The sequence below is a fragment of the Blennius ocellaris genome (assembly GCF_963422515.1).
Source record: "Blennius ocellaris genome assembly, chromosome: 7".
NCBI lineage: Eukaryota > Metazoa > Chordata > Actinopteri > Blenniiformes > Blenniidae > Blennius > Blennius ocellaris.
The window spans coordinates 29,817,350-29,841,491 of NC_137656.1; the positions used below are offsets into that span (position 1 = coordinate 29,817,350).

General features: G+C 48.1%; 1 protein-coding gene across 1 annotated transcript in view; it reads right to left on the reverse strand.

Moving 5' to 3' along the window:
* Positions 1–21,332: 21,332 nt before the first annotated feature.
* The window catches only part of rab35b (RAB35, member RAS oncogene family b), a 29,347-nt gene continuing 26,537 nt past the window's right edge, over positions 21,333–24,142 (reverse strand). The window contains exon 6 of the mRNA XM_080499859.1: positions 21,333–22,993. Within this exon, the coding sequence (XP_080355985.1) occupies positions 22,865–22,993 (129 nt within the window). The 3' untranslated portion in view covers positions 21,333–22,864. The remainder of the gene's footprint in view (positions 22,994–24,142) is intronic.

Below are 24,142 nucleotides of genomic sequence, written 5' to 3' on the forward strand. Positions count from 1 at the left end.
TGACTCGAAACCTGAATAAGGTTCTCCTGGTTCAGACGCGGTCTGTTTACCTGAAGTGTCTGTATTCTCTGGTTGAGTCATCGGAGCCTGCACAACCAGGTCACCTTCAGTGCTCGGTTTTATTCCATGGAGAACCTGTTCAAGGTTAACATGGTGAGCGCTGGTAATGGCTTTGGTTGTGGGAATGAGGAGAGCGGTGTCATGCGTGTCGTCACGGGTGGGGGACGATAGCAGGTTGTCAGTGAGAGGCACCATCAGTTCAAGATTGTGAAATGAACTGTCAGTTGACATCTCTAAAGGTGGAAATGCGGTCACTTTAATCTGACTGTGTGTCAGATTGTGGACCCGCGGGTTGGCTGAACGATTGTTCAGCTCCAGAAGAGATGTGTCACAGATCACCGGGTCGGGATCTGGACAGCGAGTCAAGGAGGCACATGAACCAGGGACCTTGGTTAAGGTCTGAAGTGACCATGCTGAAAGTGAGCGATGGCTCGGAACTTTGAGCAGGCCGGCGTCGGTGGCCGATCTCTCGGACCAGCGCGCCAAAGGTGCCTCCGGAACCGAGGTTCCATCCATGTGTGCACCCCCCACGGTGTGGTGGGCGTGCAAAGAAGTACTCATGTAGAAAGAAGAACTCGCGTCCTTCAGTGACAAGAGTAAAGAGTGGTGTGCTTGAACTGGGTCTTGGCTCGTCACCTGCGGCGGATGCTGACTGTCAGGGAGCCTTGAAGTGGATTGGCTGGGGTCAAACTTTGGGAGAGACCCAAGTATTGGTAGGGGACCTCTAGACTGGATGGCATCGACTCTGCTGTTGAAAGCTTGGTGGCCTGGTTCAGGGCCAAGGGGAGTCGGGCTGGTGACTTGGGACCAAAGGCGCCATTGGTTGCAGTCCATCAGTGCGGCCAGTCGGTTTAAGAGGTCCTGACCAATAAGCAGTTCCTCTGTGTTCAGGTCAGTGACATAGATGGGATGTGTCACCAACATGTCCTGGAAAGTTATGTCGACCCAGACACGTTTAGTGATGGGAGACGAGTCCTGAGTGAAGCTTCTGATGTTTATGCTACACTCTTCCACCTGAAGTGGCTTTCCTAGGGCACGCATGGTTCTAGCAACCTGCGTGAAGGTGGCTGAACACATGAGGGTGATTTCTGACCCAGTATCAAGCAGGGCGAGGGTGTCTACACCCCCTACCATCACTGAAGTGTATACGCGGTTGGCATTGCCATTGCGTACAAGATCACCCAAGAATGTCAAAGGGGGCTCCTCTGTTGGTTCTGAGGGCCTCTTTGACCTCCTGGACCTCCTCCTCCTCCTCCTGACAAAGCAAAATTTGTGTACGGAGGGGAGAGGCGACCGGCCTAGTCATGTGGTCAGGGGCCGGGAGTCCGGTTCCTCAGGGGAGTCGGGTCCCTTCTGACCAGGCGGGTCCAGGTCCCGCATCACCTCCTTGAGGCAGGATTTAACCCACTGTGGGACGTCTGCGTCCCAGTGGTTTTGGGTCTGACCTCGGCCTCGGTTGTGAGACTTACCTCTCCGCTGGGAGTGGTGAGGTCTCGGTCTGCCTGATCTCTTACCTCTGTGCCGTTGTCCACCTCGTGGTCGAGGTTGTGGACATCTAACGGGTCCCCCATCCACAGCAAGTGCGGGGGAGGGGACCTCGTGACCTACAGGTGACAGGTTCGTGTTTCCAGTCGCCTGCGTTCTCAGGGCGCCTGCGTCACCATCATGGTTTTCACCTGAACTGTGACGCAGCTCCCACACCATCTGCGCGTGTTTGCGGAGGTCTTTCATGGTGGGGTTTGTAGTCCTGCAGAACAGAGCGACATCGAACCACACACTGTTGTGGAGGTTGTTCATGAAGAGCGACTTTAAAGTCTGGTCTTCATCCAACCCCGGTGCGCTGCGGCCTTGGAAGTAGGCGGCCCTAAGGCGCCTATAGTACTCTCTGGGAGGCTCCGCCTCCTTCTGAGTAATGGCAAGTGCACCAAAGGTTGAAGAGGCAGGATCATTGTACAGAGAATACTCTTCCCTAAGTGCATGACAGAGGGATGAGTAATGGTCTCTGACGGCAGGTGGGAGGGATTCCATGTAAACATGGACGCTCCTGGACGTCGTCTTCCAGAGAAGCTTCAGCTTCTCACGTGACGAAGGATGAGGCAGGTCAAGGAGGCAGCGTTCAACCTCCCGGAGGTAGTCCTCTATACTAACCTCCCTGTTGTTTGGGTTGAACTGCTCTATATCCTCTGCGAGGGACTCAAGCTGGCGGGTCCGAAGACCACGTTCCCTTGGGGAACCGGAACGGTCCGAGTCATCTGAGCTAGACCCCCCTGGTTCTCTCCGGTGGAGAGAGTGAGGGTCATGATGACCAAGAGGGTCTCCAGTGAGTGGAGGACCAAAGCTGATAGCACGGTGAGGTGCTGGAGAATAACTCTTTTCATTCTCCTGGACAGGAGTGAAAGAGCTGTGAGAGCGCATTGAGGTGCGGCTAAGCACCGAGGGATGTGTGTCATAGCACACCGGGACCCTGCGGTCCTTAAAGTGAAAAGCTGGGGGGGCTGGGTGTCGGTTCAGTGGGATGCAGTCAACTCCCACAACACTGGGCAGGTGTCTTGTGCCACGCCCCCCTGGCTGTGTGTCAAGCCCCCCCCTCGCCATGGCTGCGGGGAAGCTTGATGCCGTCTGTCCCCCTGACGGGACAGCTCCAAGTCTGTACTCACCTGTGGTGGTCGGTCCACCTGACTGGACCACCTCAGGATTGTAGAGACCTGGAGGAGGCTGTCCACCTGACTGGACAGCTTCAAGAATGCGCATAACTGGGGTAATTTGTCCATCTGACTGGACATTTTCCAGACTGCGGAGATGTGCTGCGTCTCTGCTGAGAGCTGCACCAGGTTTTACCCCCATGTGGTTTGGCTCATTATGCGGAGAGCCATAACCTGACTCATCGTCTGACGAATCATCAGATGATGTGTCTGTTTTGACTTCTTTCACAGAAGTTCGGGTTAGTAACCCAATAGGTTCCGTATAAGGAGCCTGATGGTCCCTGGCCTGGATCTCCTGTCGCAGGCGGGAGTTCTCCAGCTTCAGCTGGGCAGTGTTAATCCTCAGCTGCCAACTGTAAAGTTGCAGCTGGGAGAGCTGCTCTTGAGCTTCGAGAGCTTGCAGCTCGGCCTTGCGCTGGTAGAGCAGTGCAATGTGGCCTAACACATCCGGAATGGTGAGCTCTACCTGACCAACCGGGTTCCTCACAGAGCTTAACAGCTGCCTGATCTCTGCTTCACAGGTCTCTAAGCTGTAGCTGTTGAGGTTTCTTCTCTCCTGTGTGGAGAGGCATAGGAGACCAGCGACCACAGTCTGCAGGGCTGGGTCATGTGACTCCCGAGGAGTCTCTGCTCCGAGCACGCAGTGTCTCTGACTACTCATGGTAGGAGTCACGCGAAAGCTGTGTTTTGAAAAGTGCCAAAATGTTGTTAATGCACAGGTGATGGTTACACCTGTAGCTTACAACTCTAAAGGTTGCTAATTGCTCTAACTGTAACCTCTCAAGTTAACAGGGTGGTGTTAGCACCTTGGGTGAGAAATAGCTGGTTAGTGTACATTTATCTCTATGGCAGAAATAAAAGAATGCATGAAAATGCAAGAAAAAGAAGGCTTTACCACTTCACAAACACAATTGACTTTGCTTAGCAGTGCTGTAACGTGTTCTTCGAAAAACTAAGTTCTGAGAAAAACAAAGTTATCGGTTGTAAAACTAAACAGACAATTCTGGATAAATTATGCAGATATTGTGACAATACTGGTTTTAAAACAGCCTCACACGGGCGGCACCATTATGTTGGGATTTATGGTTGGTAATTAGCATAAATAATTACTGTAAGTAATGGATTACTGAAAGTAATGGATTACTAAAAGTAATTTAGGAAAAATTGGAATTACTAATGAAGTAAACGGTTAGTTACTCATCAGCAACTCCTAGAGTAATTGAGTAATTACTCAAAAGTTAATAAATTATCAAAAATAATTTATTAATAAAAATTATTAATTTGCATAAATTGGTTATTTATCAAATAATAATTAAATCGGGGCACCACCAGCTAAGCTGGAAATAGCTAATACCAAATTTCAGTCTCGTTTGTCAAAAAGGGTTATTTAAATAAAGTTAATATTTCTGTGTAAATATAACAATATTAAATAACAAGGAAGGTGTGAGCTTCGAGCACAGACTGTTACAAACCAGTGAATTGTCAACAATAAATACACAATGATAACCAAGAATCGATCAATTCAGTTAAAATGCGTTTATTAACAAAAAGTATTTATTCAAAAATAATTCATAAATCATTTATTAAAACAACACAATTAAGTAATAAACAATCAAACACGAAGATCTAATATATTAAACAGCAAACACTATGTACAAAGAAAGAGGGTGTGTGTGTGTGTGTGTGTGTGTGGAAGCCTGAGTGGGGTGTAATGACCACGAACGTCCACCAGGTGGCGGCAGGCGTTGGAGGGTCAGTGTGTGTGGGTGTAATGACCACGAACGTCCACCAGGTGGCGGCAGGCGTTGGAGGGTCAGTGTGTGTGGGTGTAACGACCTCGAACGGACACTAGATGGCGGCAGGCGTCTAGTTCGAGGCAGTAACCAGAACGACCACTAGGGGCGCGGCGGCGCACGGAGGGAGAATGCAATGACTCGACTTGTCCACCGAGTGGCGGTCTTTCAAGAGATTGCAATCACCAACGCGGCCACCAGAGGCGCTTGGCGCACTCTTTCTGGACGGCGTGACGTCACTGTGCTCGTGCACGGCTCGTGAGCCTGCTTGGAGCGCGCCTGGGGGCTCGCGGCTGAGAAATCCCAGGGACAGTGAACTACACACGGTCACAGAAGCGCATGCAGCAGCGCGCGGCTGCTTTTACGCGATCATTTATGAGGAGGAGAGGAAAAATGAAAAGGAGGGAGGGAGAAGGGCAGTGGACAGAATATGTTCAGCTCTGCACACTGTCTTGGACTACACAGTCTAGAAATGGTCTGTACAGGTTGAGAGAGTGAGCGAGAGAGAGAGAGAGAGAGAGAGAGAGAGAGAGGAGGTTCGCGTGGATGTAAATCCAACGCGCAGACACAGATTGGTTGGAAACAGGGATCGGCGTCCCTGACTTCAACACAATAATAAACACACAGCAATATTACAGTCACGTTATTCTCATTGTCTGCCCAGACTCTAAGCCTTACTCAGTTTGATGAGGGTGAACGTGCTGCCGGCGGCCGGGAAAGTGCGTTGATTTCCCGGCTGGAGCTTGTTAGCTTGTTTCCCAGGGAAACAAGCTAAAATGGTCTGTGGACAGGGAAAAGTCCACAGGATGATCCGAGGATGATCAAGCGCTTCTTTTGAGGAGGTGGGAGAAGAAGCGGCTTCAGGTCTGCATGCGGGAGGACGGTGCGCTGGCAGCTGCACACTCGGACTCCGGTGAAGAAGAAAAAAAAGGAAAAAGGGAAAAGTAGAAGTAGTTCCACGGTGGTGGTCGGCTCGTCCGGCCAGGTGTGGAACTCCGGCCCGGTCAGCGGGCACACGTGGCACTTCGTCTCCGTGCGAAACGGATGCGTCCGTCTTTACGCAAGTTTCAACATTGGAGAGAAAGAAGTCACCCCCGCCGGGGTGTTTTATACCTTTTGGCTGGTGTCGGGTTTCCAGCCGGCTCTGGGTCATGTGGACCAATCCTGACGGAGGGCCCGCCCTGGACCTTCCAGCTGGTGAGGGAGCTCTCAGGCTCCCCCTGCCGTTGGCCTCTAGTATTGCACCTTGGAGGGGGGGTGATCCGGGGGGTGATCCGGGATCAATGGCGAACTTTTTTCATTCTGACCATGTGATCTCTTTGTTCTCAAAACGTGGTCACCCCTCCCCCTTCCATGAGGTTGAGTGGCCCCCAACATTGTTAAGTGGACAGTGGTGTTTTGAGTCCACTCAGGAGTTAGGCTTACCAAGTTAATAGCAGGGTGTCTTGCTATTACTGTTTAGGGACGGAGTTTCTGCTGCTGCTGACAACTCAAGTCTGCCTAACTGCAGGGAACAAGGTGGCTACATTGGATTAGCATTTGTGTTGATGTCAGTGCAGGGATGGACTATGAGGAGCCCTGGAGCATCTGTGGTTTGCTCGGGGCTCCGGGCGGTAACGCTCCTGGTTGCGGGAGACAGAGAGACGGTCGGAGGCGTTGTCCCTGTCTGAGAAGTCCTGACTGTGCCTGGAACTGTCCGAACTGTCAGAGTGGGCGTCGCTGTCAGACCGGTCACTGTGCACGTCTTGGTTTTGAGACAGAATCTCCCAGTATGGTCTTCTGCAGCTTCTGTTCTGAGCATGGCCATCTCTAGGCAGCTGTGGGATGCAGCGGTTACGCTTCTGGGTTCCCTGCTGTCTTTTCACACCCCCCCTCCAACTGTTGTGAGAGGGGTGTGGGGGAGAAAATCTGTTTGACACTGTAGGATTGGAACTGGCAGGTTCAGATGGTTTTGCGATGATTTTGGAAGTGACAGCAGTTTCCCAGACTGCTTGTGTGATCTTCCTGAGTTCATGCATGGATGGAATACCTTTAAGTGTCATGAGTGCAACGTGAACACGTATGGAAGGGTGCAGGTTACGCAAGAACATGGATTTGAACTTTGGGTTCTCTTCCAAGCCCAGTGCGTTTCTACCCTGAAAGTACGTGTGTCTCAAACGTTGATAAAAATCCCTGGGATTTTCAAGACGTGAATGTTTAATTTGGAGAGCTGCAACTATACAGTCCGTTTCGTCAACGGCAGAAGAAAATTCTTCAGTCATCGCTTGGCGAAGCTGAGTGTAGTTGTCTTGCACACTGGGAGGTTGTGTTTGGATAAACTTATGGACTGCTCGTGAGCTGGTTTTCCGCAAAAAGAGAATCCTTTCCCTGTTGGTGGCGTGTGGAAGATCAACTAGATGAGTGTCTAACTCTCTCAAATAATCCTCAATATGTTGATCAGAGTTGTCTGGATCAAATATTGGCATGTCTTCTGCTAAAAATGTCAGCTCTTTAAAGCGAGGGATCTTGGATTTCCTCTCTGATAAAGACAGGACTAAATTAGCATTTGAAAAGGTATGGCTTGAGTCACATACCTCAGGTCTGGGAGGTGTGTCGGGGGGAGCTGTGAAGCAGCTGACCTCCCTTCTCCTGTTGACCTGGGAGTCACAAGATGGATGAGAGGGACTTTGATCAGAGAATCTGGAAGATAATCTTACTGTCTCCTCAAAATCTGAGTCGGAAATATGGGAAGTCAAGTCATTGTTGTCTCTGTCTGTTGACAGACAGGTCACAGATGACTGGAGTCCCAAAGACATTGACTCGGTTGGGACAGATTTCACCGTCTGTGGGGATCCCTGCTCCTCTTCCACAGAGGATGAATCTGAAAAACCAGAGTCACATTGGCTGGAAGATCTGACTGGGGTTAGATTCTCTGATCTAAGCCTGAACAGTTCTTCTCTTTGTGAGCAGAGTTCTGACTCTGCTGTGTGTAGATCTTTTAAGTAGTGTAATGCTTTTCTACTCGCCGTTCCAGCTTCATGGAGGAGAGAAGCATTTTGCACTTTTAAAAGTTCTACTTCCTTTCCTAAGTCTGCTTTAATTTTACAGGCGAGGGTGGTTTGCCTATGAAAGATTAGAAGCAAACATCTCAACAATGAACCATGGGATGCAGTCTGTGCATTACCAGAACCACTAATTAGAGAGATTATCTCTTCATTGCATTCAACCAGACTCAATCTGCCAATGAGTTCCGTGAAACCAGGTTTCAAGCTTTTTGCAATTGAAGCGATCAACTCGTCAACATTATTGATTTCCATTGTTTCAAAAGGGATGCTGATGATGAGGCTAAGATTAAGTTATCGTTTGAAAACTTAAATGTGTGTTTATGGAGTTGTCTAGCAGACACCATAAATGTTCCTGTGGTTAGCCTGATCAAAGGATTGTTCTTCTCTGTGGTGTGAGGGGGACTCCCTGTGGAGAGAGAGCTTCACACACACAGATAAGATCAGGTAGGAATTTACGATTGTAAATGCGTACCAGGGTTAAAACATACACTAACTAAAATGCATGGCAGTATCAGTCAGGAAAAGTTTTAACTTTAACTCAAGCTGGAATTTGGGAATAACAGCGAGGTAAAAACTTCACAGTGCTTTTGGTCACTGTGGCTAAAATGCTCTTATGCTGATATGCGTTGGCAGTATCAGCTGATTCTCACTCACTCTTCAAGTATCACACGGCCGGTGGCACTGATGTGATAAGTTTCAGGACAATGGAATCACCAACTTTGCTTCTAGTTGCATTGAATGGGTGCCATTCGAATGCTAATGTTTCACTGCAGGGCAGTAACTTGGAGACATCAGCTGGAGCAGCAACTCCAGTGTAACTCAAAGGGCTTATTTGCTCACACACTGTCTCTCAATTTTGATTCAGCTGTGAATAAAACAATTTTCACCACGTCGTACTTTTGTGAGTACGGCAGGATGTCTACTGCGGTAGCAGGAAGACAATGGTGGATGTGAAAGCTTTGGGAGATTTCACACCGGAATCAGAGATTTTTTGGTTTGTACCAAAGTACGCTGATATTAATATTGCACAAATATGAATGAAAGTCGACTTTGCTATGCCTCACACGGGGCACCATTATGTTGGGACCATTATGTCCTCATATGGATCACTATTTATGTTTTGGTTGGCTATCGATAATGATTAATAATTATCAAAGATAGTTATTAATAATGTTGAAATTTAATCTGACCTGTATCAGATACCTCGGAGCACCACCTGTCGTAACAGGAAATTATAGCCAATTCAGTTCTATCAGTCTCATAAGATATACTAAACAGTTAATCAGGAATTTGAATTAATAGTTAAATTAATTACAATTACCAGAATTAACAGTAAAGCTTGAAGGATTTTGGAGTTCTTGACACAGAAGAGGTCGACATTTCATTCACCTTTGTGCTCATTAATAAAACAGCAAGTATGATTCCAAATATTATATTTATTAACAATGAAAACGAATAAAACACAGATTCTAACTACCTATATACAGCTTGGTGTGTGTAGGTGCATGTGTGTGTGTGGAGAGAGAAAGAGAGAGAGAGAGTTGGAGGGAGTGTGTGTGTGACGTGTGATGGAACTACAAAACAAGATGGCGGATCACAAGAAACTACATTCCAAATGGAGATTGTCAGAGAACAGGAGGTCTGTCCTTTACAGCTCGGCCATGTGCTGATAGCAAAAGAACAATAGAAGCTAGCCACAGCATCTGCTTCCTGTGTGTCTCTGCTAAAGGACCATTTCTAGAATGACTTGATGTGAATGCGATTTGTCTTGTAAAACGTCAGGAGTCGTCAGATGGTGTTCAGTTACTGTGTGATGTTGTCTTTGATGTGATATGTGTAGGATTGCGAGTTAACAAGTTAGTAAAGCAGATTAGCATGCAGACCCTGTGTCTGTGGCAGAGCTAACAGTGGTTTACAAGTTGATAACGGTGCCTAATATCATTATCAACAGAACGCGATCACTGTAACAGAATCAACACATCTTCATGAAAGTTAAACAGTTCTATGCATAGCATCAAGTTTAACTAATCTCAGGTAATGCCCAGTTGTTACCACTTCCTTGGAAGAGTTCAGTTGTCGTGCTGGAGGGAAGCTGGTGTCTTCTCCTGTAGTTAGCACCTCCTGCTAACTGTGGTTGCTGGTTCTGCAGGCTGAGGAGAAGAAGATGGAGTTGATGTTTCAGGAGTCCTTCTTTACAGCTCCTGGTTGTTCCTTTGTTCAGACTGAGGAGCTGGTCGCTCAGGTCTGTGATGGTTTTCCTGCTTGTTCAGGAAAAACACAAAGAAGTTCTGTGAGGGTCCCTGGTCCCGTCCTGGAGGAACCGGTTGGTTTCCCTGGAGATCAGACTCTGGGTGCTGGTCTCTGGATCAGGGGAAGGTCTGACCCTCGTGGTCGGGTCAGCAGATGAGTTAAGGAGTGGAGGCCTCTGGTTGCCGGCCTCTCGTGTTAGCTGTGTGCTAACACTGGATGAGCTGCTCTCCAGCAACTCACCTCCTTGGAGTTTGCTTTGCAAGAGTCCTCTGAGAAAGAAGCCTGGCTTCGCAGGCTCTTTGTTCCACGTGTGGATTCAGAGGTGTCAAAGCCTGAGAGCTTTAACCAATCAGTGACTGGCTGAATGCATGGGGGAAGAGTCTTGAGCAGAAAGGGGGGGGGAGGAAGGTCCTGGAGAATGTCCCCCCTTCCCCACTCTCGGTGTGAAAGGCCATCACATTCCTGGGTCAGAATTCATGTCATGACTGCGTCTCATGACAAATGAATATTGTCTCTCCCCAGAAATGAACAAACTTTCTGTGGTCCTGCAGATCCCAACAAGGCTATAGACATTTATTAAATCTGCAAGAAAGAAGAAGACAACAAGGGTAAGTTTCTTTTACTCATGAGGAGAACGGACAGGAAGTGCTCTAGTCACCGTTCCTGACCCTCTGAGCTTCTGCCGTTCTCCTGTGCTCTTTATTTCGATTAACAAATGGGAGGGTTTACAGGATATGCATCAGAGAAATAGACAAGTTGTTGCGCTTGACAGTTATCAAGAGTAAGCACAATCTCAGGGCATCCTCTACGCGTGGATCACCACCGAGGTGGTGCTACGGGGAAGACACAATGTTCCTGTTTTATCAGTCTTGCTCAGTCTTGCTCAGAGTGCTTCTACCAAGACTCAGAACACATGATTAGTCAAAGTTAAACAACAGCGCCTGAGTGATGCTGCTAAATAAAGACAGAAGAAACAAGACTGAGATTAAGCATGAATTGTTAGGATCCACACCTCACTCCAGCTCCGGACCCGCCCTGATTGACGCTCCTGCAGGCAATCAGTTAATTGATTGCTCCAAGCACTTAAGCCCTGCAGTGAGGAGGGTCCGGGGCCAGAGGATTGTCTTGGTCTCCAGTCCGTGCTGCCTGGTCCGTTGGCTGCTGCCGCAGGTGAGTCGGTGTTGTCCTCCCCGGGGAGTGAGTGTCCTCCCCGGGGTGGTTCCCGTTGCTGTTCCCTGACGCCCGAGATTGGCCGGGTCCCGTCCCGGTTCCAAGAAGCCCCCCAGAGATTCCCCGGGTCCCGTCCCGGTTCCAAGAGGCCCCCCAGAGATTCCCCGGGTCCCGTCCCGGTTCCAAGAGGCCCCCCAGAGATTCCCCGGGTCCCGTCCCGGTTCCAAGAAGTTCCCCCCCGGGTCCCGTCCCGGTTCCAAGAGGCCCCCCAGAGATTCCCCGGGTCCCGTCCCGGTTCCAAGAGGCCCCCCAGAGTTCCCCCGGGTCCCGTCTCCGTTCCAGCTCCCCTTTCCCTCCCTGCACAATAAAACTGACATTTGCACCCAATTCTCTGCTTTGAGGTCTGCTTCTGGGTTCAGGCTCCACGCACCGGCTCCCAGCCGTGACATGAATATGGTAACTAAATGGAATAATACTCTAACACGTCCAGTGGTGTATTATTAGAGCCATACAAGGGTTTGTTGGGAGGTGACAGTGGGTCACATCTATCCCGCGTGTATATAAATGTAGGTACTGCAGTGACATTTGCTCCTGTATCTATTTTAAAAGACACAGGCGCCACATTTATGATCACATTTTCTGTCCATCTGGGCCTTTTCTGTGGAATCAGTGGAGCCATTGTGCCCAAATATGGTGCATCTTCGCCCTCTGACCCTGCTTCTACAGAATGGAGGGTTTTAGCTGACCTGCACGCTGCAAAATGTCCCTTCTTGTGGCATTTTCTGCATTCCACATACTATGCTGGGCACTCACTCCGTGAATGGTTTGTGGTTTTTCCACATTCCCCACAGGGTTTGACTTGGATAGAGGTGAACTGGTATGAGGCTTGGGCATGATGTTGCTTTGTTTTCCGTTTGGAGTTATTTTTCATGTATTTATTAGGTACTACTGCATCCATGTGGGCAGGGGAACCAACTGAGCGTAAAACTGTTTGCTACTTTTTCACCTCTTCATGCTGTCTCACTTGTGCGATTGCTGTGGCAAGATCTAATTTGAAATTTAATTGTAGTCTCTCTGACAAGCCAGCATCGCGTATCCCCACAACAATCCTATCACGGATCATTTCTTCATGCAAGTCCCCACAGCTGTTGTGTTCTGCAATCTTATGTACATCTGTAATAAAGTGCTCCGCACTCTCTCTGACTTCTTTTGTAAAATTCTGCCCACTCATACAGTATATGAAATTGTGTACACTGAAAACATGGTTATCAGCTGCATAGTCTTCTAGCTGCTCCTGGGTCAGTGTTAGGAACCCCAACATATCATCAGCCTTGTCTCCCATTATGTAGATCAAGGAATTTACATGATAATCCCCCTTTTTGCTTGCCAGTCCTGATGCTGTCCTGAAGCATTCAAACCGTCTGATCCATGTTTGCAACAAGCTAGGTTCAAAGTCAAAGGCTTCAGGCGGGGAAAAAGTCACTAGTTGCTCCATATTGGCCGGGCAGCATTGACGGTGGGTTGGTTTAGCTCAGGGGTGTCCAAACTACGGCCCGCGGGCCAACTGCGGCCAGTGATCCATTTTTAATTGTCTCACAGCAAATTCCAAAAAAATACTGGAATATGGCACGTACTTAAAACTTGGTTTGGCGGTAGTGCAGTTCTATGTTTGAACTCCAGGGGGAGCTACTGCCTTGAATAAGGCATTCATCAACAAAAGCAAGGAAAGAAGAATTTTACCACAGCGGACCAAAAATGGCACAACCAAAGATAGAAAGTGAGTGCAGAAAATTCCAGACACGGTGGGAAAATGAATCTTTTTCCTGGAAGTCAAGGGGAAGTGTGTGTGTTTGATTTGTAATGAAAGTGTCGCAGTGATGAAAGAGTACAATGTACGACGACACTATGAAACCAAACATCCGACTTATTTATCCTCCACTGGTGTAGAACGAGAGCGTAAGGCGGCACAAATGACAGCGAGCTCAACAACAGTATTTTCCCCGTGGCAAAAGAACTCAAGAAAACGCCACATTAGCCAGCGGTGAGGTCGATCAACTCATTGCTCCACATGGGAGATCTTTCTCAGATGGTGACTTCACGAAAGTGGCAGGAATAGTGTGCCCAGAAAAAAGTCCGGAATTCGACGGCGTTAGCCCGTCAAGAAACGCAGATGTGCGGTGAATCAAAGACTTGTCAGCGAACATAAAACATCAACTGTCGGACAAAACGGGTGCGTTGGATTTCTACTCCATTGCATGTGATGAGAGACAGACGTCACAGACACCGCAGAGTTGTTCATTTTTTTTGTGGGGAATTGACAACAACTTTAGCATTATGGAGGAGCTGCTTGATCTCAGCAGTCTAAAGACCACAACAACGGGTAGAGACATTTTTGAAGCTGTGTCAAATGCGATGGACAAGGTGGGACTTAAATGGGACAAGCTGTGTGGAGTTACAACGGATGGGGCTCCAGCTATGACAGGCGAGCACAAAGGTATGGCCTCTATGGTGGGCGCCAAGGTGCAGGAGAGCGGAGGTGAGGCTGTCAAATGCACTGGATCATCCACCAAGAAGCTCTCTGTGCCAAGAGAGTCCAGCTTAACAATGTGTTGTGAAAACGTTCTGAAAACACTGAACATCATTCATGCAGGAGGACTCTACCACAGACAATTTCAGACGTTCTTCACTGATGTTGATGCTGAATGCCTGCTGTCAGGATTGGTGGCGTGCAGGATTCAAAATTGAAAATAAAGTTTATTTAAGTCTCTCCAACAGAGCGACAATCCGTAGCGAGGGGTCGTTGCAGCGGAGGTGGTCGTCATGGAGATGGGATCTTCAGGCAGGACAGAGCGGTGCACACCAGGACTGCAGGGAGAACAAAGAGAGGTCAGGACACTCAGAAGCTTCCAAACACCAAGCAAACAAACTCATAACCAAAGGCTTGAGGGGCAGAGTCGAGGTACCGCAGGGTAAATGTGACGATCTGGCGATGACGGCCCTTAAATACTGGCTTCCCTCATTCACTTCAGGTGTGCGTCCTGCTCCGTCTGCTCCGCCTACGCTCACACCCACACACACACACACACACAACAACACAAACACAGCAGGAGACCTCTGCGGGCTGTGACACCTGCTCTACCATTCAGAAGTGCACTGGCGGTTTTATTGTCTGAGATGGACCAGTTGTTGAAAGAAAAGGACGGACCTCTTCACGAGCTGATCCCTTTATGGCTGGCAGACCTGGCGTTTTCACCTCCACACACTCAACAAGAACCTACCAGGCAAAGACCAACTCGTGCCGCAGCTTTACGCGCACATGAAAGCCTTTGTTGTGAAGCTCCGACTCTTTGAGGCAAAGTTACACACCTTCAATGTGGCGCACTTTTCCCACACTGTCCGAAATCACATGTGCATTTCCAAAGGCCGATCTCTGACAAAATGGGGAAATATGTCTGTGATCACATCTCATGACGGAATTTTCTCAGCGCTTTCAAGATTTTTCTGCCATTGAGAACGAAATCAAGCTGTTTGCGACTCCCTTCATGATAAATGCAGACCAAGTGGAAGAGAGTCTGCAATTAGAACTTATAGAAATGCAGCGTGATGATTCTCTTAAGAATCAGCATCAGCTTCTCTCCCTACCTGACTTTTACCGGCGCTTGGAAGAAGTCAAGTTTCCGTTGATGAGACGCCACGCAAAAACAATGGCGAGTCTGTTCGGCTCAACATACGAACGTTTTTTCTGACGACTGTGAACAAAAGCAGACTGAGAACTAAAATGACCTATGACCATCTTCTGTGACGTCCTTCACATTTCAACCAGCAAACTGACTCCAGACCTGCCAGCCATCCTGCAGGGCAAAAACAACTTCATTGTTCCCACTGAGCGCAACAATGCTCCCGTGAGTTCAAAATATGTTCCACATTCAATGTGTTATTAAGCCCTATTACATAATAAATGTTATCATTTTGTGTTGATAGCAATTTTAAAACAAACATTAGCTGATCTGTTAACAACCCAGTATATATAAATATAATGTTTTTATCCACACCCTCATCTCATACAGGTCTGTCAAGGAGGGCCACCATCAGAAGCAATCAGAGGAGCTGTTTGAAGAATGAATTGCCACCCTTTTTTCTTCTAAAATAATGGAAATCCCATTCATGAAAAGCAGTGTTGTCGGCTAATTGATTTATATTACTTTAATAAACCAGGTGAGGCAATATGTACCTCAAGTGGAGTGAGTGGCCCGACTGTTTGTGTATTTTTCGATATGTGGCCCTTGGTGAATAACTTTGGACGGCTTAGCTCGTCCGCTAACACTTTCCGGCAGGAGACTAGCCTCTTGTTTTTAGCCTTGTCGTGATGCACCTTCACTCCCCAAACGTCAACGTGGTCGAACTGGTGCTCACAGGCATGTTAAACTGAATGTGTAGCACTTCTGACGCCACGTATTGATGATCTCTATCCCAAGAACTCAACAAGGTGCTATGTTCTCCATACTTTATTAAACCCTCTTGTCTTTAACATGTCACTCAACCTCCAATCCCACAGCGCCACTCTCTGGCGTACTCCTGCCATTACAGCCTTGACACTGGTGGAAATCACTCCAGTGAGCTTCTCATGCACAACTGGGACAACAATCTATTTATAAAATGAGAATAATTATTTCTATACTAGTTCTCTATTATGGCATCTGTGATGGATAATTGGTCTATAACTTTATACAAAAAATAGAAATCCATGCTTTTTCCAGTGCGTTAAAACACATTTGAACATTTAAAAGTGTTGAACTCTGTTAAAAGCTCTCAGTAGATACTTCACTCAGTACTGCAGCACATGTGCATCAATTAAAAAAATCTAATTTCCCTCATGATGTACCGACAGTACTGTTCCCTCATGATGTACCGACAGTACTGTTCCCTCATGATGGACCGACAGTACTGTTCCCTCATGATGGACCGACAGTACTGTTCCTTCATGATGTACCGACAGTACTGTTCCTTCATGATGGACCGACAGTACTGTTCCCTCATGATGTACCGACAGTGCTGTTCCCTCATGATGGACCGACAGTACTGTTCCCTCATGATGTACCGACAGTGCTGTTCCCTCATGATGGACCGACAGTACTGTTCCCTCATGATGGACCGACAGTACTGTTCCCTCATGATGGACCGACAGTACTGTTCCCTCATGATGGACCGACAGTGCTGTTCCCTCATGATGGACCGACAGTGCTGTTCCCTCATGATGGACCGACAGTGCTGTTCCCTCATGATGGACCGACAGTGCTGTTCCCTCATGATGGACCGACAGTGCTGTTCCCTCATGATGGACCGACAGTGCTGTTCCCTCATGATGGACCGACAGTACTGTTCCCTCATGATGGACCGACAGTACTGTTTCCTCATGATGGACCGACAGTGCTGTTCCCTCATGATGGACCGACAGTGCTGTTCCCTCATGATGGACCGACAGTACTGTTCCCTCATGATGGACCGACAGTGCTGTTCCCTCATGATGGACCGACAGTACTGTTCCCTCATGATGGACCGACAGTACTGTTCCCTCATGATGGACCGACAGTGCTGTTCCCTCATGATGGACCGACAGTGCTGTTCCCTCATGATGTACCGACAGTACTGTTCCCTCATGATGTACCGACAGTGCTGTTCCCTCATGATGGACAGACAGTACTGTTCCCTCATGATGTACTGACAGTACTGTTCCCTCATGATGGACCGACAGCACTGTTCCCTCATGATGTACTGACAGTACTGTTCCTTCATGATGTACTGACAGTACTGTTCCCTCATGATGGACCGACAGTACTGTTCCTTCATGATGGACCGACAGTACTGTTGCCTCATGATGGACTGACAGTACTGTTGCCTCATGATGGACCGACAGTACTGTTCCTTCATGATGTACTGACAGTACTGTTCCCTCATGATGTACCGACAGTACTGTTCCTTCATGATGGACCGACAGTACTGTTGCCTCATGATGGACTGACAGTACTGTTGCCTCATGATGGACCGACAGTACTGTTCCTTCATGATGTACTGACAGTACTGTTCCCTCATGATGTACTGACAGTACTGTTCCTTCATGATGGACCGACAGTACTGTTCCCTCATGATGGACCGACAGTGCTGTTGCCTCATGATGGACCGACAGTACTGTTCCTTCATGATGTACTGACAGTACTGTTCCCTCATGATGTACTGACAGTACTGTTCCCTCACGATGGACCGACAGTACTGTTGCCTCATGATGGACCGACAGTACTGTTGCCTCATGATGGACTGACAGTACTGTTCCCTCATGATGTACCGACAATACTGTTCCCTCATGATGTACTGACAGTACTGTTCCCTCATGATGTACTGACAGTACTGTTCCTTCATGATGTACTGACAGTACTGTTCCCTCACGATGGACCGACAGTACTGTTCCCTCACGATGGACCGACAGTACTGTTCCCCCATGATGGACCGACAGTACTGTTCCCCCATGATGGACCGACAGTACTGTTCCTTCACGATGGACCGACAGTACTGTTCCCTCATGATGTACCGACAGTACTGTTCCCTCACGATGGACCGACAGTACTGTTCCCTCATGATGTACCGACAGTACTGTTCCCTCACGATGGACCGACAGTACTGTTCCCTCACGATGGACCGACAGTACTGTTCCCCCATGATGGACCGACAGTACTGTTCCCCCATGATGGACCGACAGTACTGTTCCTTCACGATGGACCGACAGTACTGTTCCCCCATGATGGACCGACAGTACTGTTCCCTCACGATGGACCGACAGTACTGTTCCCTCACGATGGACCGACAGTACTGTTCCCCCATGATGGACCGACAGTACTGTTCCCTCACGATGTACCGACAGTACTGTTCCCTCACGATGGACCGACAGTACTGTTGCCTCACGATGGACCGACAGTACTGTTCCCTCACGATGGACCGACAGTACTGTTCCCCCATGATGGACCGACAGTACTGTTCCCTCACGATGTACCGACAGTACTGTTCCCTCACGATGTACCGACAGTACTGTTCCCTCATGATGGACCGACAGTACTGTTCCCCCATGATGGACCGACAGTACTGTTCCCTCATGATGTACCGACAGTACTGTTCCCTCATGATGGACCGACAGTACTGTTCCCTCATGATGTACCGACAGTACTGTTCCCTCATGATGTACTGACAGTACTGTTCCTTCATGATGGACCGACAGTACTGTTCCCTCATGATGTACCGACAGTACTGTTCCTTCATGATGGACCGACAGTACTGTTCCCTCATGATGTACCGACAGTACTGTTCCCTCACGATGGACCGACAGTACTGTTCCCCCATGATGGACCGACAGTACTGTTCCCTCACGATGGACCGACAGTACTGTTCCCTCACGATGGACCGACAGTACTGTTCCCCCATGATGGACCGACAGTACTGTTCCCTCACGATGTACCGACAGTACTGTTCCCTCACGATGTACCGACAGTACTGTTCCCTCACGATGGACCGACAGTACTGTTCCCTCACGATGGACCGACAGTACTGTTCCTTCATGATGGACCGACAGTACTGTTCCCTCATGATGTACCGACAGTACTGTTCCTTCATGATGGACCGACAGTACTGTTCCCTCATGATGTACCGACAGTACTGTTCCTTCATGATGGACCGACAGTACTGTTCCCTCACGATGGACCGACAGTACTGTTCCCCCATGATGGACCGACAGTACTGTTCCCTCACGATGGACCGACAGTACTGTTCCCTCACGATGGACCGACAGTACTGTTCCTTCATGATGGACCGACAGTACTGTTCCCTCATGATGTACCGACAGTACTGTTCCCTCACGATGGACCGACAGTACTGTTCCCCCATGATGGACCGACAGTACTGTTCCCTCACGATGGACCGACAGTACTGTTCCCCCATGATGGACCGACAGTACTGTTCCCTCACGATGTACCGACAGTACTGTTCCCTCACGATGGACCGACAGTACTGTTGCCTCACGATGGACCGACAGTACTGTTCCCTCACGATGGACCGACAGTACTGTTCCCCCATGATGGACCGACAGTACTGTTCCCTCACGATGTACCGACAGTACTGTTCCCTCACGATGGACCGACAGTACTGTTCCCTCATGATGGACCGACAGTACTGTTCCCCCATGATGGACCGACAGTACTGTTCCCTCATGATGTACTGACAGTACTGTTCCCTCATGATGGACCGACAGTACTGTTCCCTCATGATGTACCGACAGTACTGTTCCCTCATGATGTACTGACAGTACTGTTCCTTCATGATGGACCGACAGTACTGTTCCCTCATGATGTACCGACAGTACTGTTCCTTCATGATGGACCGACAGTACTGTTCCCTCATGATGTACCGACAGTACTGTTCCCTCACGATGGACCGACAGTACTGTTCCCCCACGATGGACCGACAGTACTGTTCCCTCACGATGGACCGACAGTACTGTTCCCTCACGATGGACCGACAGTACTGTTCCCCCATGATGGACCGACAGTACTGTTCCCTCACGATGTACCGACAGTACTGTTCCCTCACGATGTACCGACAGTACTGTTCCCTCACGATGGACCGACAGTACTGTTCCCTCACGATGGACCGACAGTACTGTTCCTTCATGATGGACCGACAGTACTGTTCCCTCATGATGTACCGACAGTACTGTTCCTTCATGATGGACCGACAGTACTGTTCCCTCATGATGTACCGACAGTACTGTTCCTTCATGATGGACCGACAGTACTGTTCCCTCATGATGTACCGACAGTACTGTTCCCTCACGATGGACCGACAGTACTGTTCCCCCATGATGGACCGACAGTACTGTTCCCTCACGATGGACCGACAGTACTGTTCCCTCACGATGGACCGACAGTACTGTTCCTTCATGATGGACCGACAGTACTGTTCCCTCATGATGTACCGACAGTACTGTTCCCTCACGATGGACCGACAGTACTGTTCCCCCATGATGGACCGACAGTACTGTTCCCTCACGATGGACCGACAGTACTGTTCCCTCACGATGGACCGACAGTACTGTTCCCCCATGATGGACCGACAGTACTGTTCCCTCACGATGTACCGACAGTACTGTTCCCTCACGATGGACCGACAGTACTGTTCCCTCACGATGGACCGACAGTACTGTTCCCTCACGATGGACCGACAGTACTGTTCCTTCATGATGGACCGACAGTACTGTTCCCTCATGATGTACCGACAGTACTGTTCCTTCATGATGGACCGACAGTACTGTTCCCTCACGATGTACCGACAGTACTGTTCCCTCACGATGGACCGACAGTACTGTTCCCCCATGATGGACCGACAGTACTGTTCCCTCACGATGGACCGACAGTACTGTTCCCTCACGATGGACCGACAGTACTGTTCCCCCATGATGGACCGACAGTACTGTTCCCTCACGATGGACCGACAGTACTGTTCCCTCACGATGGACCGACAGTACTGTTCCCCCATGATGGACCGACAGTACTGTTCCCCCATGATGGACCGACAGTACTGTTCCCTCACGATGGACCGACAGTACTGTTCCCTCACGATGGACCGACAGTACTGTTCCCCCATGATGGACCGACAGTACTGTTCCCTCACGATGTACCGACAGTACTGTTCCCTCACGATGGACCGACAGTACTGTTGCCTCACGATGGACCGACAGTACTGTTCCCTCACGATGGACCGACAGTACTGTTCCCCCATGATGGACCGACAGTACTGTTCCCTCACGATGTACCGACAGTACTGTTCCCTCACGATGTACCGACAGTACTGTTCCCTCATGATGGACCGACAGTACTGTTCCCCCATGATGGACCGACAGTACTGTTCCCTCATGATGTACTGACAGTACTGTTCCCTCATGATGTACCGACAGTACTGTTCCTTCATGATGGACCGACAGTACTGTTCCCTCATGATGTACCGACAGTACTGTTCCTTCATGATGGACCGACAGTACTGTTGCCTCATGATGGACCGACAGTGCTGTTCCCTCATGATGGACCGACAGTACTGTTCCCTCATGATGTACCGACAGTACTGTTCCCTCATGATGGACTGAGAAACCAACCAGATGTCATTCCCCTGTAAATCACAATAATCTCTCTTCAGCAGACATCTTGTCATCAAACTGGGAAAACGGGACTTTCCCAAGTGGTAACTTCCAGTTTTGAGCTGCAGCATTAAGACCATCAACACCTCCTGCAGACATTTTTATTCACAGAAGAAAAGAAACAAAAACACAGGTTTTGAATCAAAATGGGGCCAAGCTTCAAATCACTGACAAAATGAGGTCAAGTCATTATGTGTCAAATATTTATTCCTTTAAAACATTTATTACCGATTAAATTCATGTCGGGAAAAAATGAATAGTACATCTTCTTCTCCAGTGTACAGCAAACCACAGCTGACGGGCGTTTCCACCGAAGCACACGGACACATGTTGCACACATGTCAGGGTGCCAAGTCTGTGTGTATGTTCTAAACTGAATATAAACACACAAATATATTTATATATACAAACACATAATGACAAGAAATCATAGCGTGTAAGATGTGACTCCTTGTGAGGACGTCACCCCGGCGGCCACAGGAACACTTTGCTTTTGTTGCTCTCCCAATTAAGAAATCAAGGAAATGAATGTTGTGAAGCTTTGGCCTCTGTCACAAACCTGGCGGTGCATATTGAGAGAGAGAGAGAGAGAGAGAGAGAGAGAGAGAGAGAGAGAGAGAGAGGATCCAGTGCTGCAGTCCCCCCCCCCCCCCCCTCAGGGTCGCTCATCATCACAGGAAGGAAAACTGTCCATTCTCCAAACAAAACAACCCTAAAAACTATGCAAGACTTTAAATATTAGTCAACTGTCAGGATGAGTCTTGATACTGAATGTCCATCATGTGTTACACAACATGCTTTTTTGGGGGGGGGGGGGGGGGGGGTCCGATGAGCTCCTGGTGATGAATATTGGCAGTATCGTTTGTTAAATGAATGGTTTAAAAGGGAGGTAAGACTGCAGTGAGACACAGGCAGAGCTTCAGCTGCAAACCAAACCAAAAGGAGGAAGTCGGGGGATGTTGGCTCAACATTTGGGGGGGGGGGGGGGGGGGGGGGTTGGCAAAGTAAAGACAAAGAAATCAAATGTGTTATCCTCTAGGTGGTTTCTTTTCTGCCCTGTCGAGTCAAATAAAACTAAATCCATCAGTTCATGATCAGACATATGAAATGTTGACCGACTCAGACGACCCCTCCCAATTTGCTTTTTTAATAAGTAGATCCAGGTCGTCGTCACTTCTCCGACTCCAGTCGAGCGTCCGTGTGGCGGTGCAATGATCTTTGGGGGAGCGCAGAAGATGGAACGCCGAGCATGATGGCGGTCAGGTGTCGTAGATCCGTCATTCAACAGGTCAACAGATGAATTCCAAATAAAAGTTGATCTGACGTCAGATAAAATCTGTACATTTTATTTTAAAGTCTTCATGATTATTTTGTCCAAAAGGGACACATTTATTCCCGTTATTCATTTTAAATCTTTCACTGTATTTTCATTAAATCTGCTCTTTAATTTAGACGCTCTGAGTCCCATTGTGTGTGTGTGTGTGTGTGTGTGTGTGTGTGTGTGTGTGTGTGTGTGTGTGTGTGTGTGTGTGTGTGTGTGTGTGTGTGTGTGTGTGTGTGTGCGCGTGTGTGAGAAGAAGACACACTGGCGCCCTCTGGTGGACAGCTTCCAGTTTGCTAGCAGCATTTCTTCTTCCGTTTACTGTTCCGGGTGAGTTTGACCACGTCGTTCTGTTGCTGCTGCTGCTGCTTGGCCAGAACTTCCTTCTTGGCTCGGAGCACGAGCTCCGTGATGCAGTTGAACATCTGCAGAGAGACGTCAGCGTCACACGTTAGAGCCAGCGCCTAGCGCAACGGCGGTTTAATGTCTGGCGAGAGAAGCAGCTCAAACGTTATTGTGTGTGCCTGTCTCTTTAAGACTCCAGGACTCTAGTCATTGGAGCGCATTTAGAAAAAGACAAGGTGTTTTAGGTACAATTCAGATATACTTTGTTGTACTTTAACTCTTATAGCCACTTTTAGAAATTAAGTTTTCATTGATTTTCACCACTTTACTATTGATGGCTGCAATTTCCTCGTGGTTTTAACATCGTTAGCATTTTTTCTTTTTTAATCTTTTGACCGTTTCTTTTCCCCCTTTTTCCTTTAACCATTTCCTTTTTTCTTTTCCTGAAAAAAACATCTTTATTCGTAATTTTAATTGAAATATTTAAAGAAAATTGTACTTAATTATTATTATTATTATTAGGTGTTCTATACCTTTTTTGGGTCAAGTGCACCTATTCTGGCTGTTGTAGCTGATTTATGTTATTTAGCTGTTTTTATCCTGGAGATTAGACTATTTTGAAATCAAAACTTTTAGAAGTTATTTTCAGAAAGCTTCAGGGAGTCACTACTGACACGACCCTGCACTAACCAGAACGAAATGACAAGACGCCTCCTGAAAACATTACTAGCAGGAAAGAAAGCAATTACTCAGAAATGGCCCTCTGAGGTCTGTGGATCAGAACCTCCTGATGGTTCCACGTACTCTGTTCAAGACCAGAGGAGACAGGTCCTTCCAGGCTGTTGCTCCCAAGCTTTGGAACGATCTCCCGCTCTCTCTGCGTTCTCTTAAGTCTGTTGATTCCTTCAAGGGTCAACTTAAGACCTATTTATTCCTTCAGGCTTTCGCTTAGTTCTTTTAGGGATGTTATGTATATCATAAGGTCTTGGCCTTTTAAATCTGTATTTACTAACCCTATTCCTATTTATGTTTTTACTGAAACTGTGAAGCGCTTTGTGACCTTGGTCTGTGAAAGGCGCTGTTCTGACAGCAGAGTTCAAATCAGATTCATTCCGTTTTTTATTTCTACAACAGCCTTAAATGATAAGATAGAAATGTGATTTCTATTGTCTTACGGCTGTATGAAGATGAATAGTTTTTGCCAGAGGGATGTTTATAACCTTGTTATA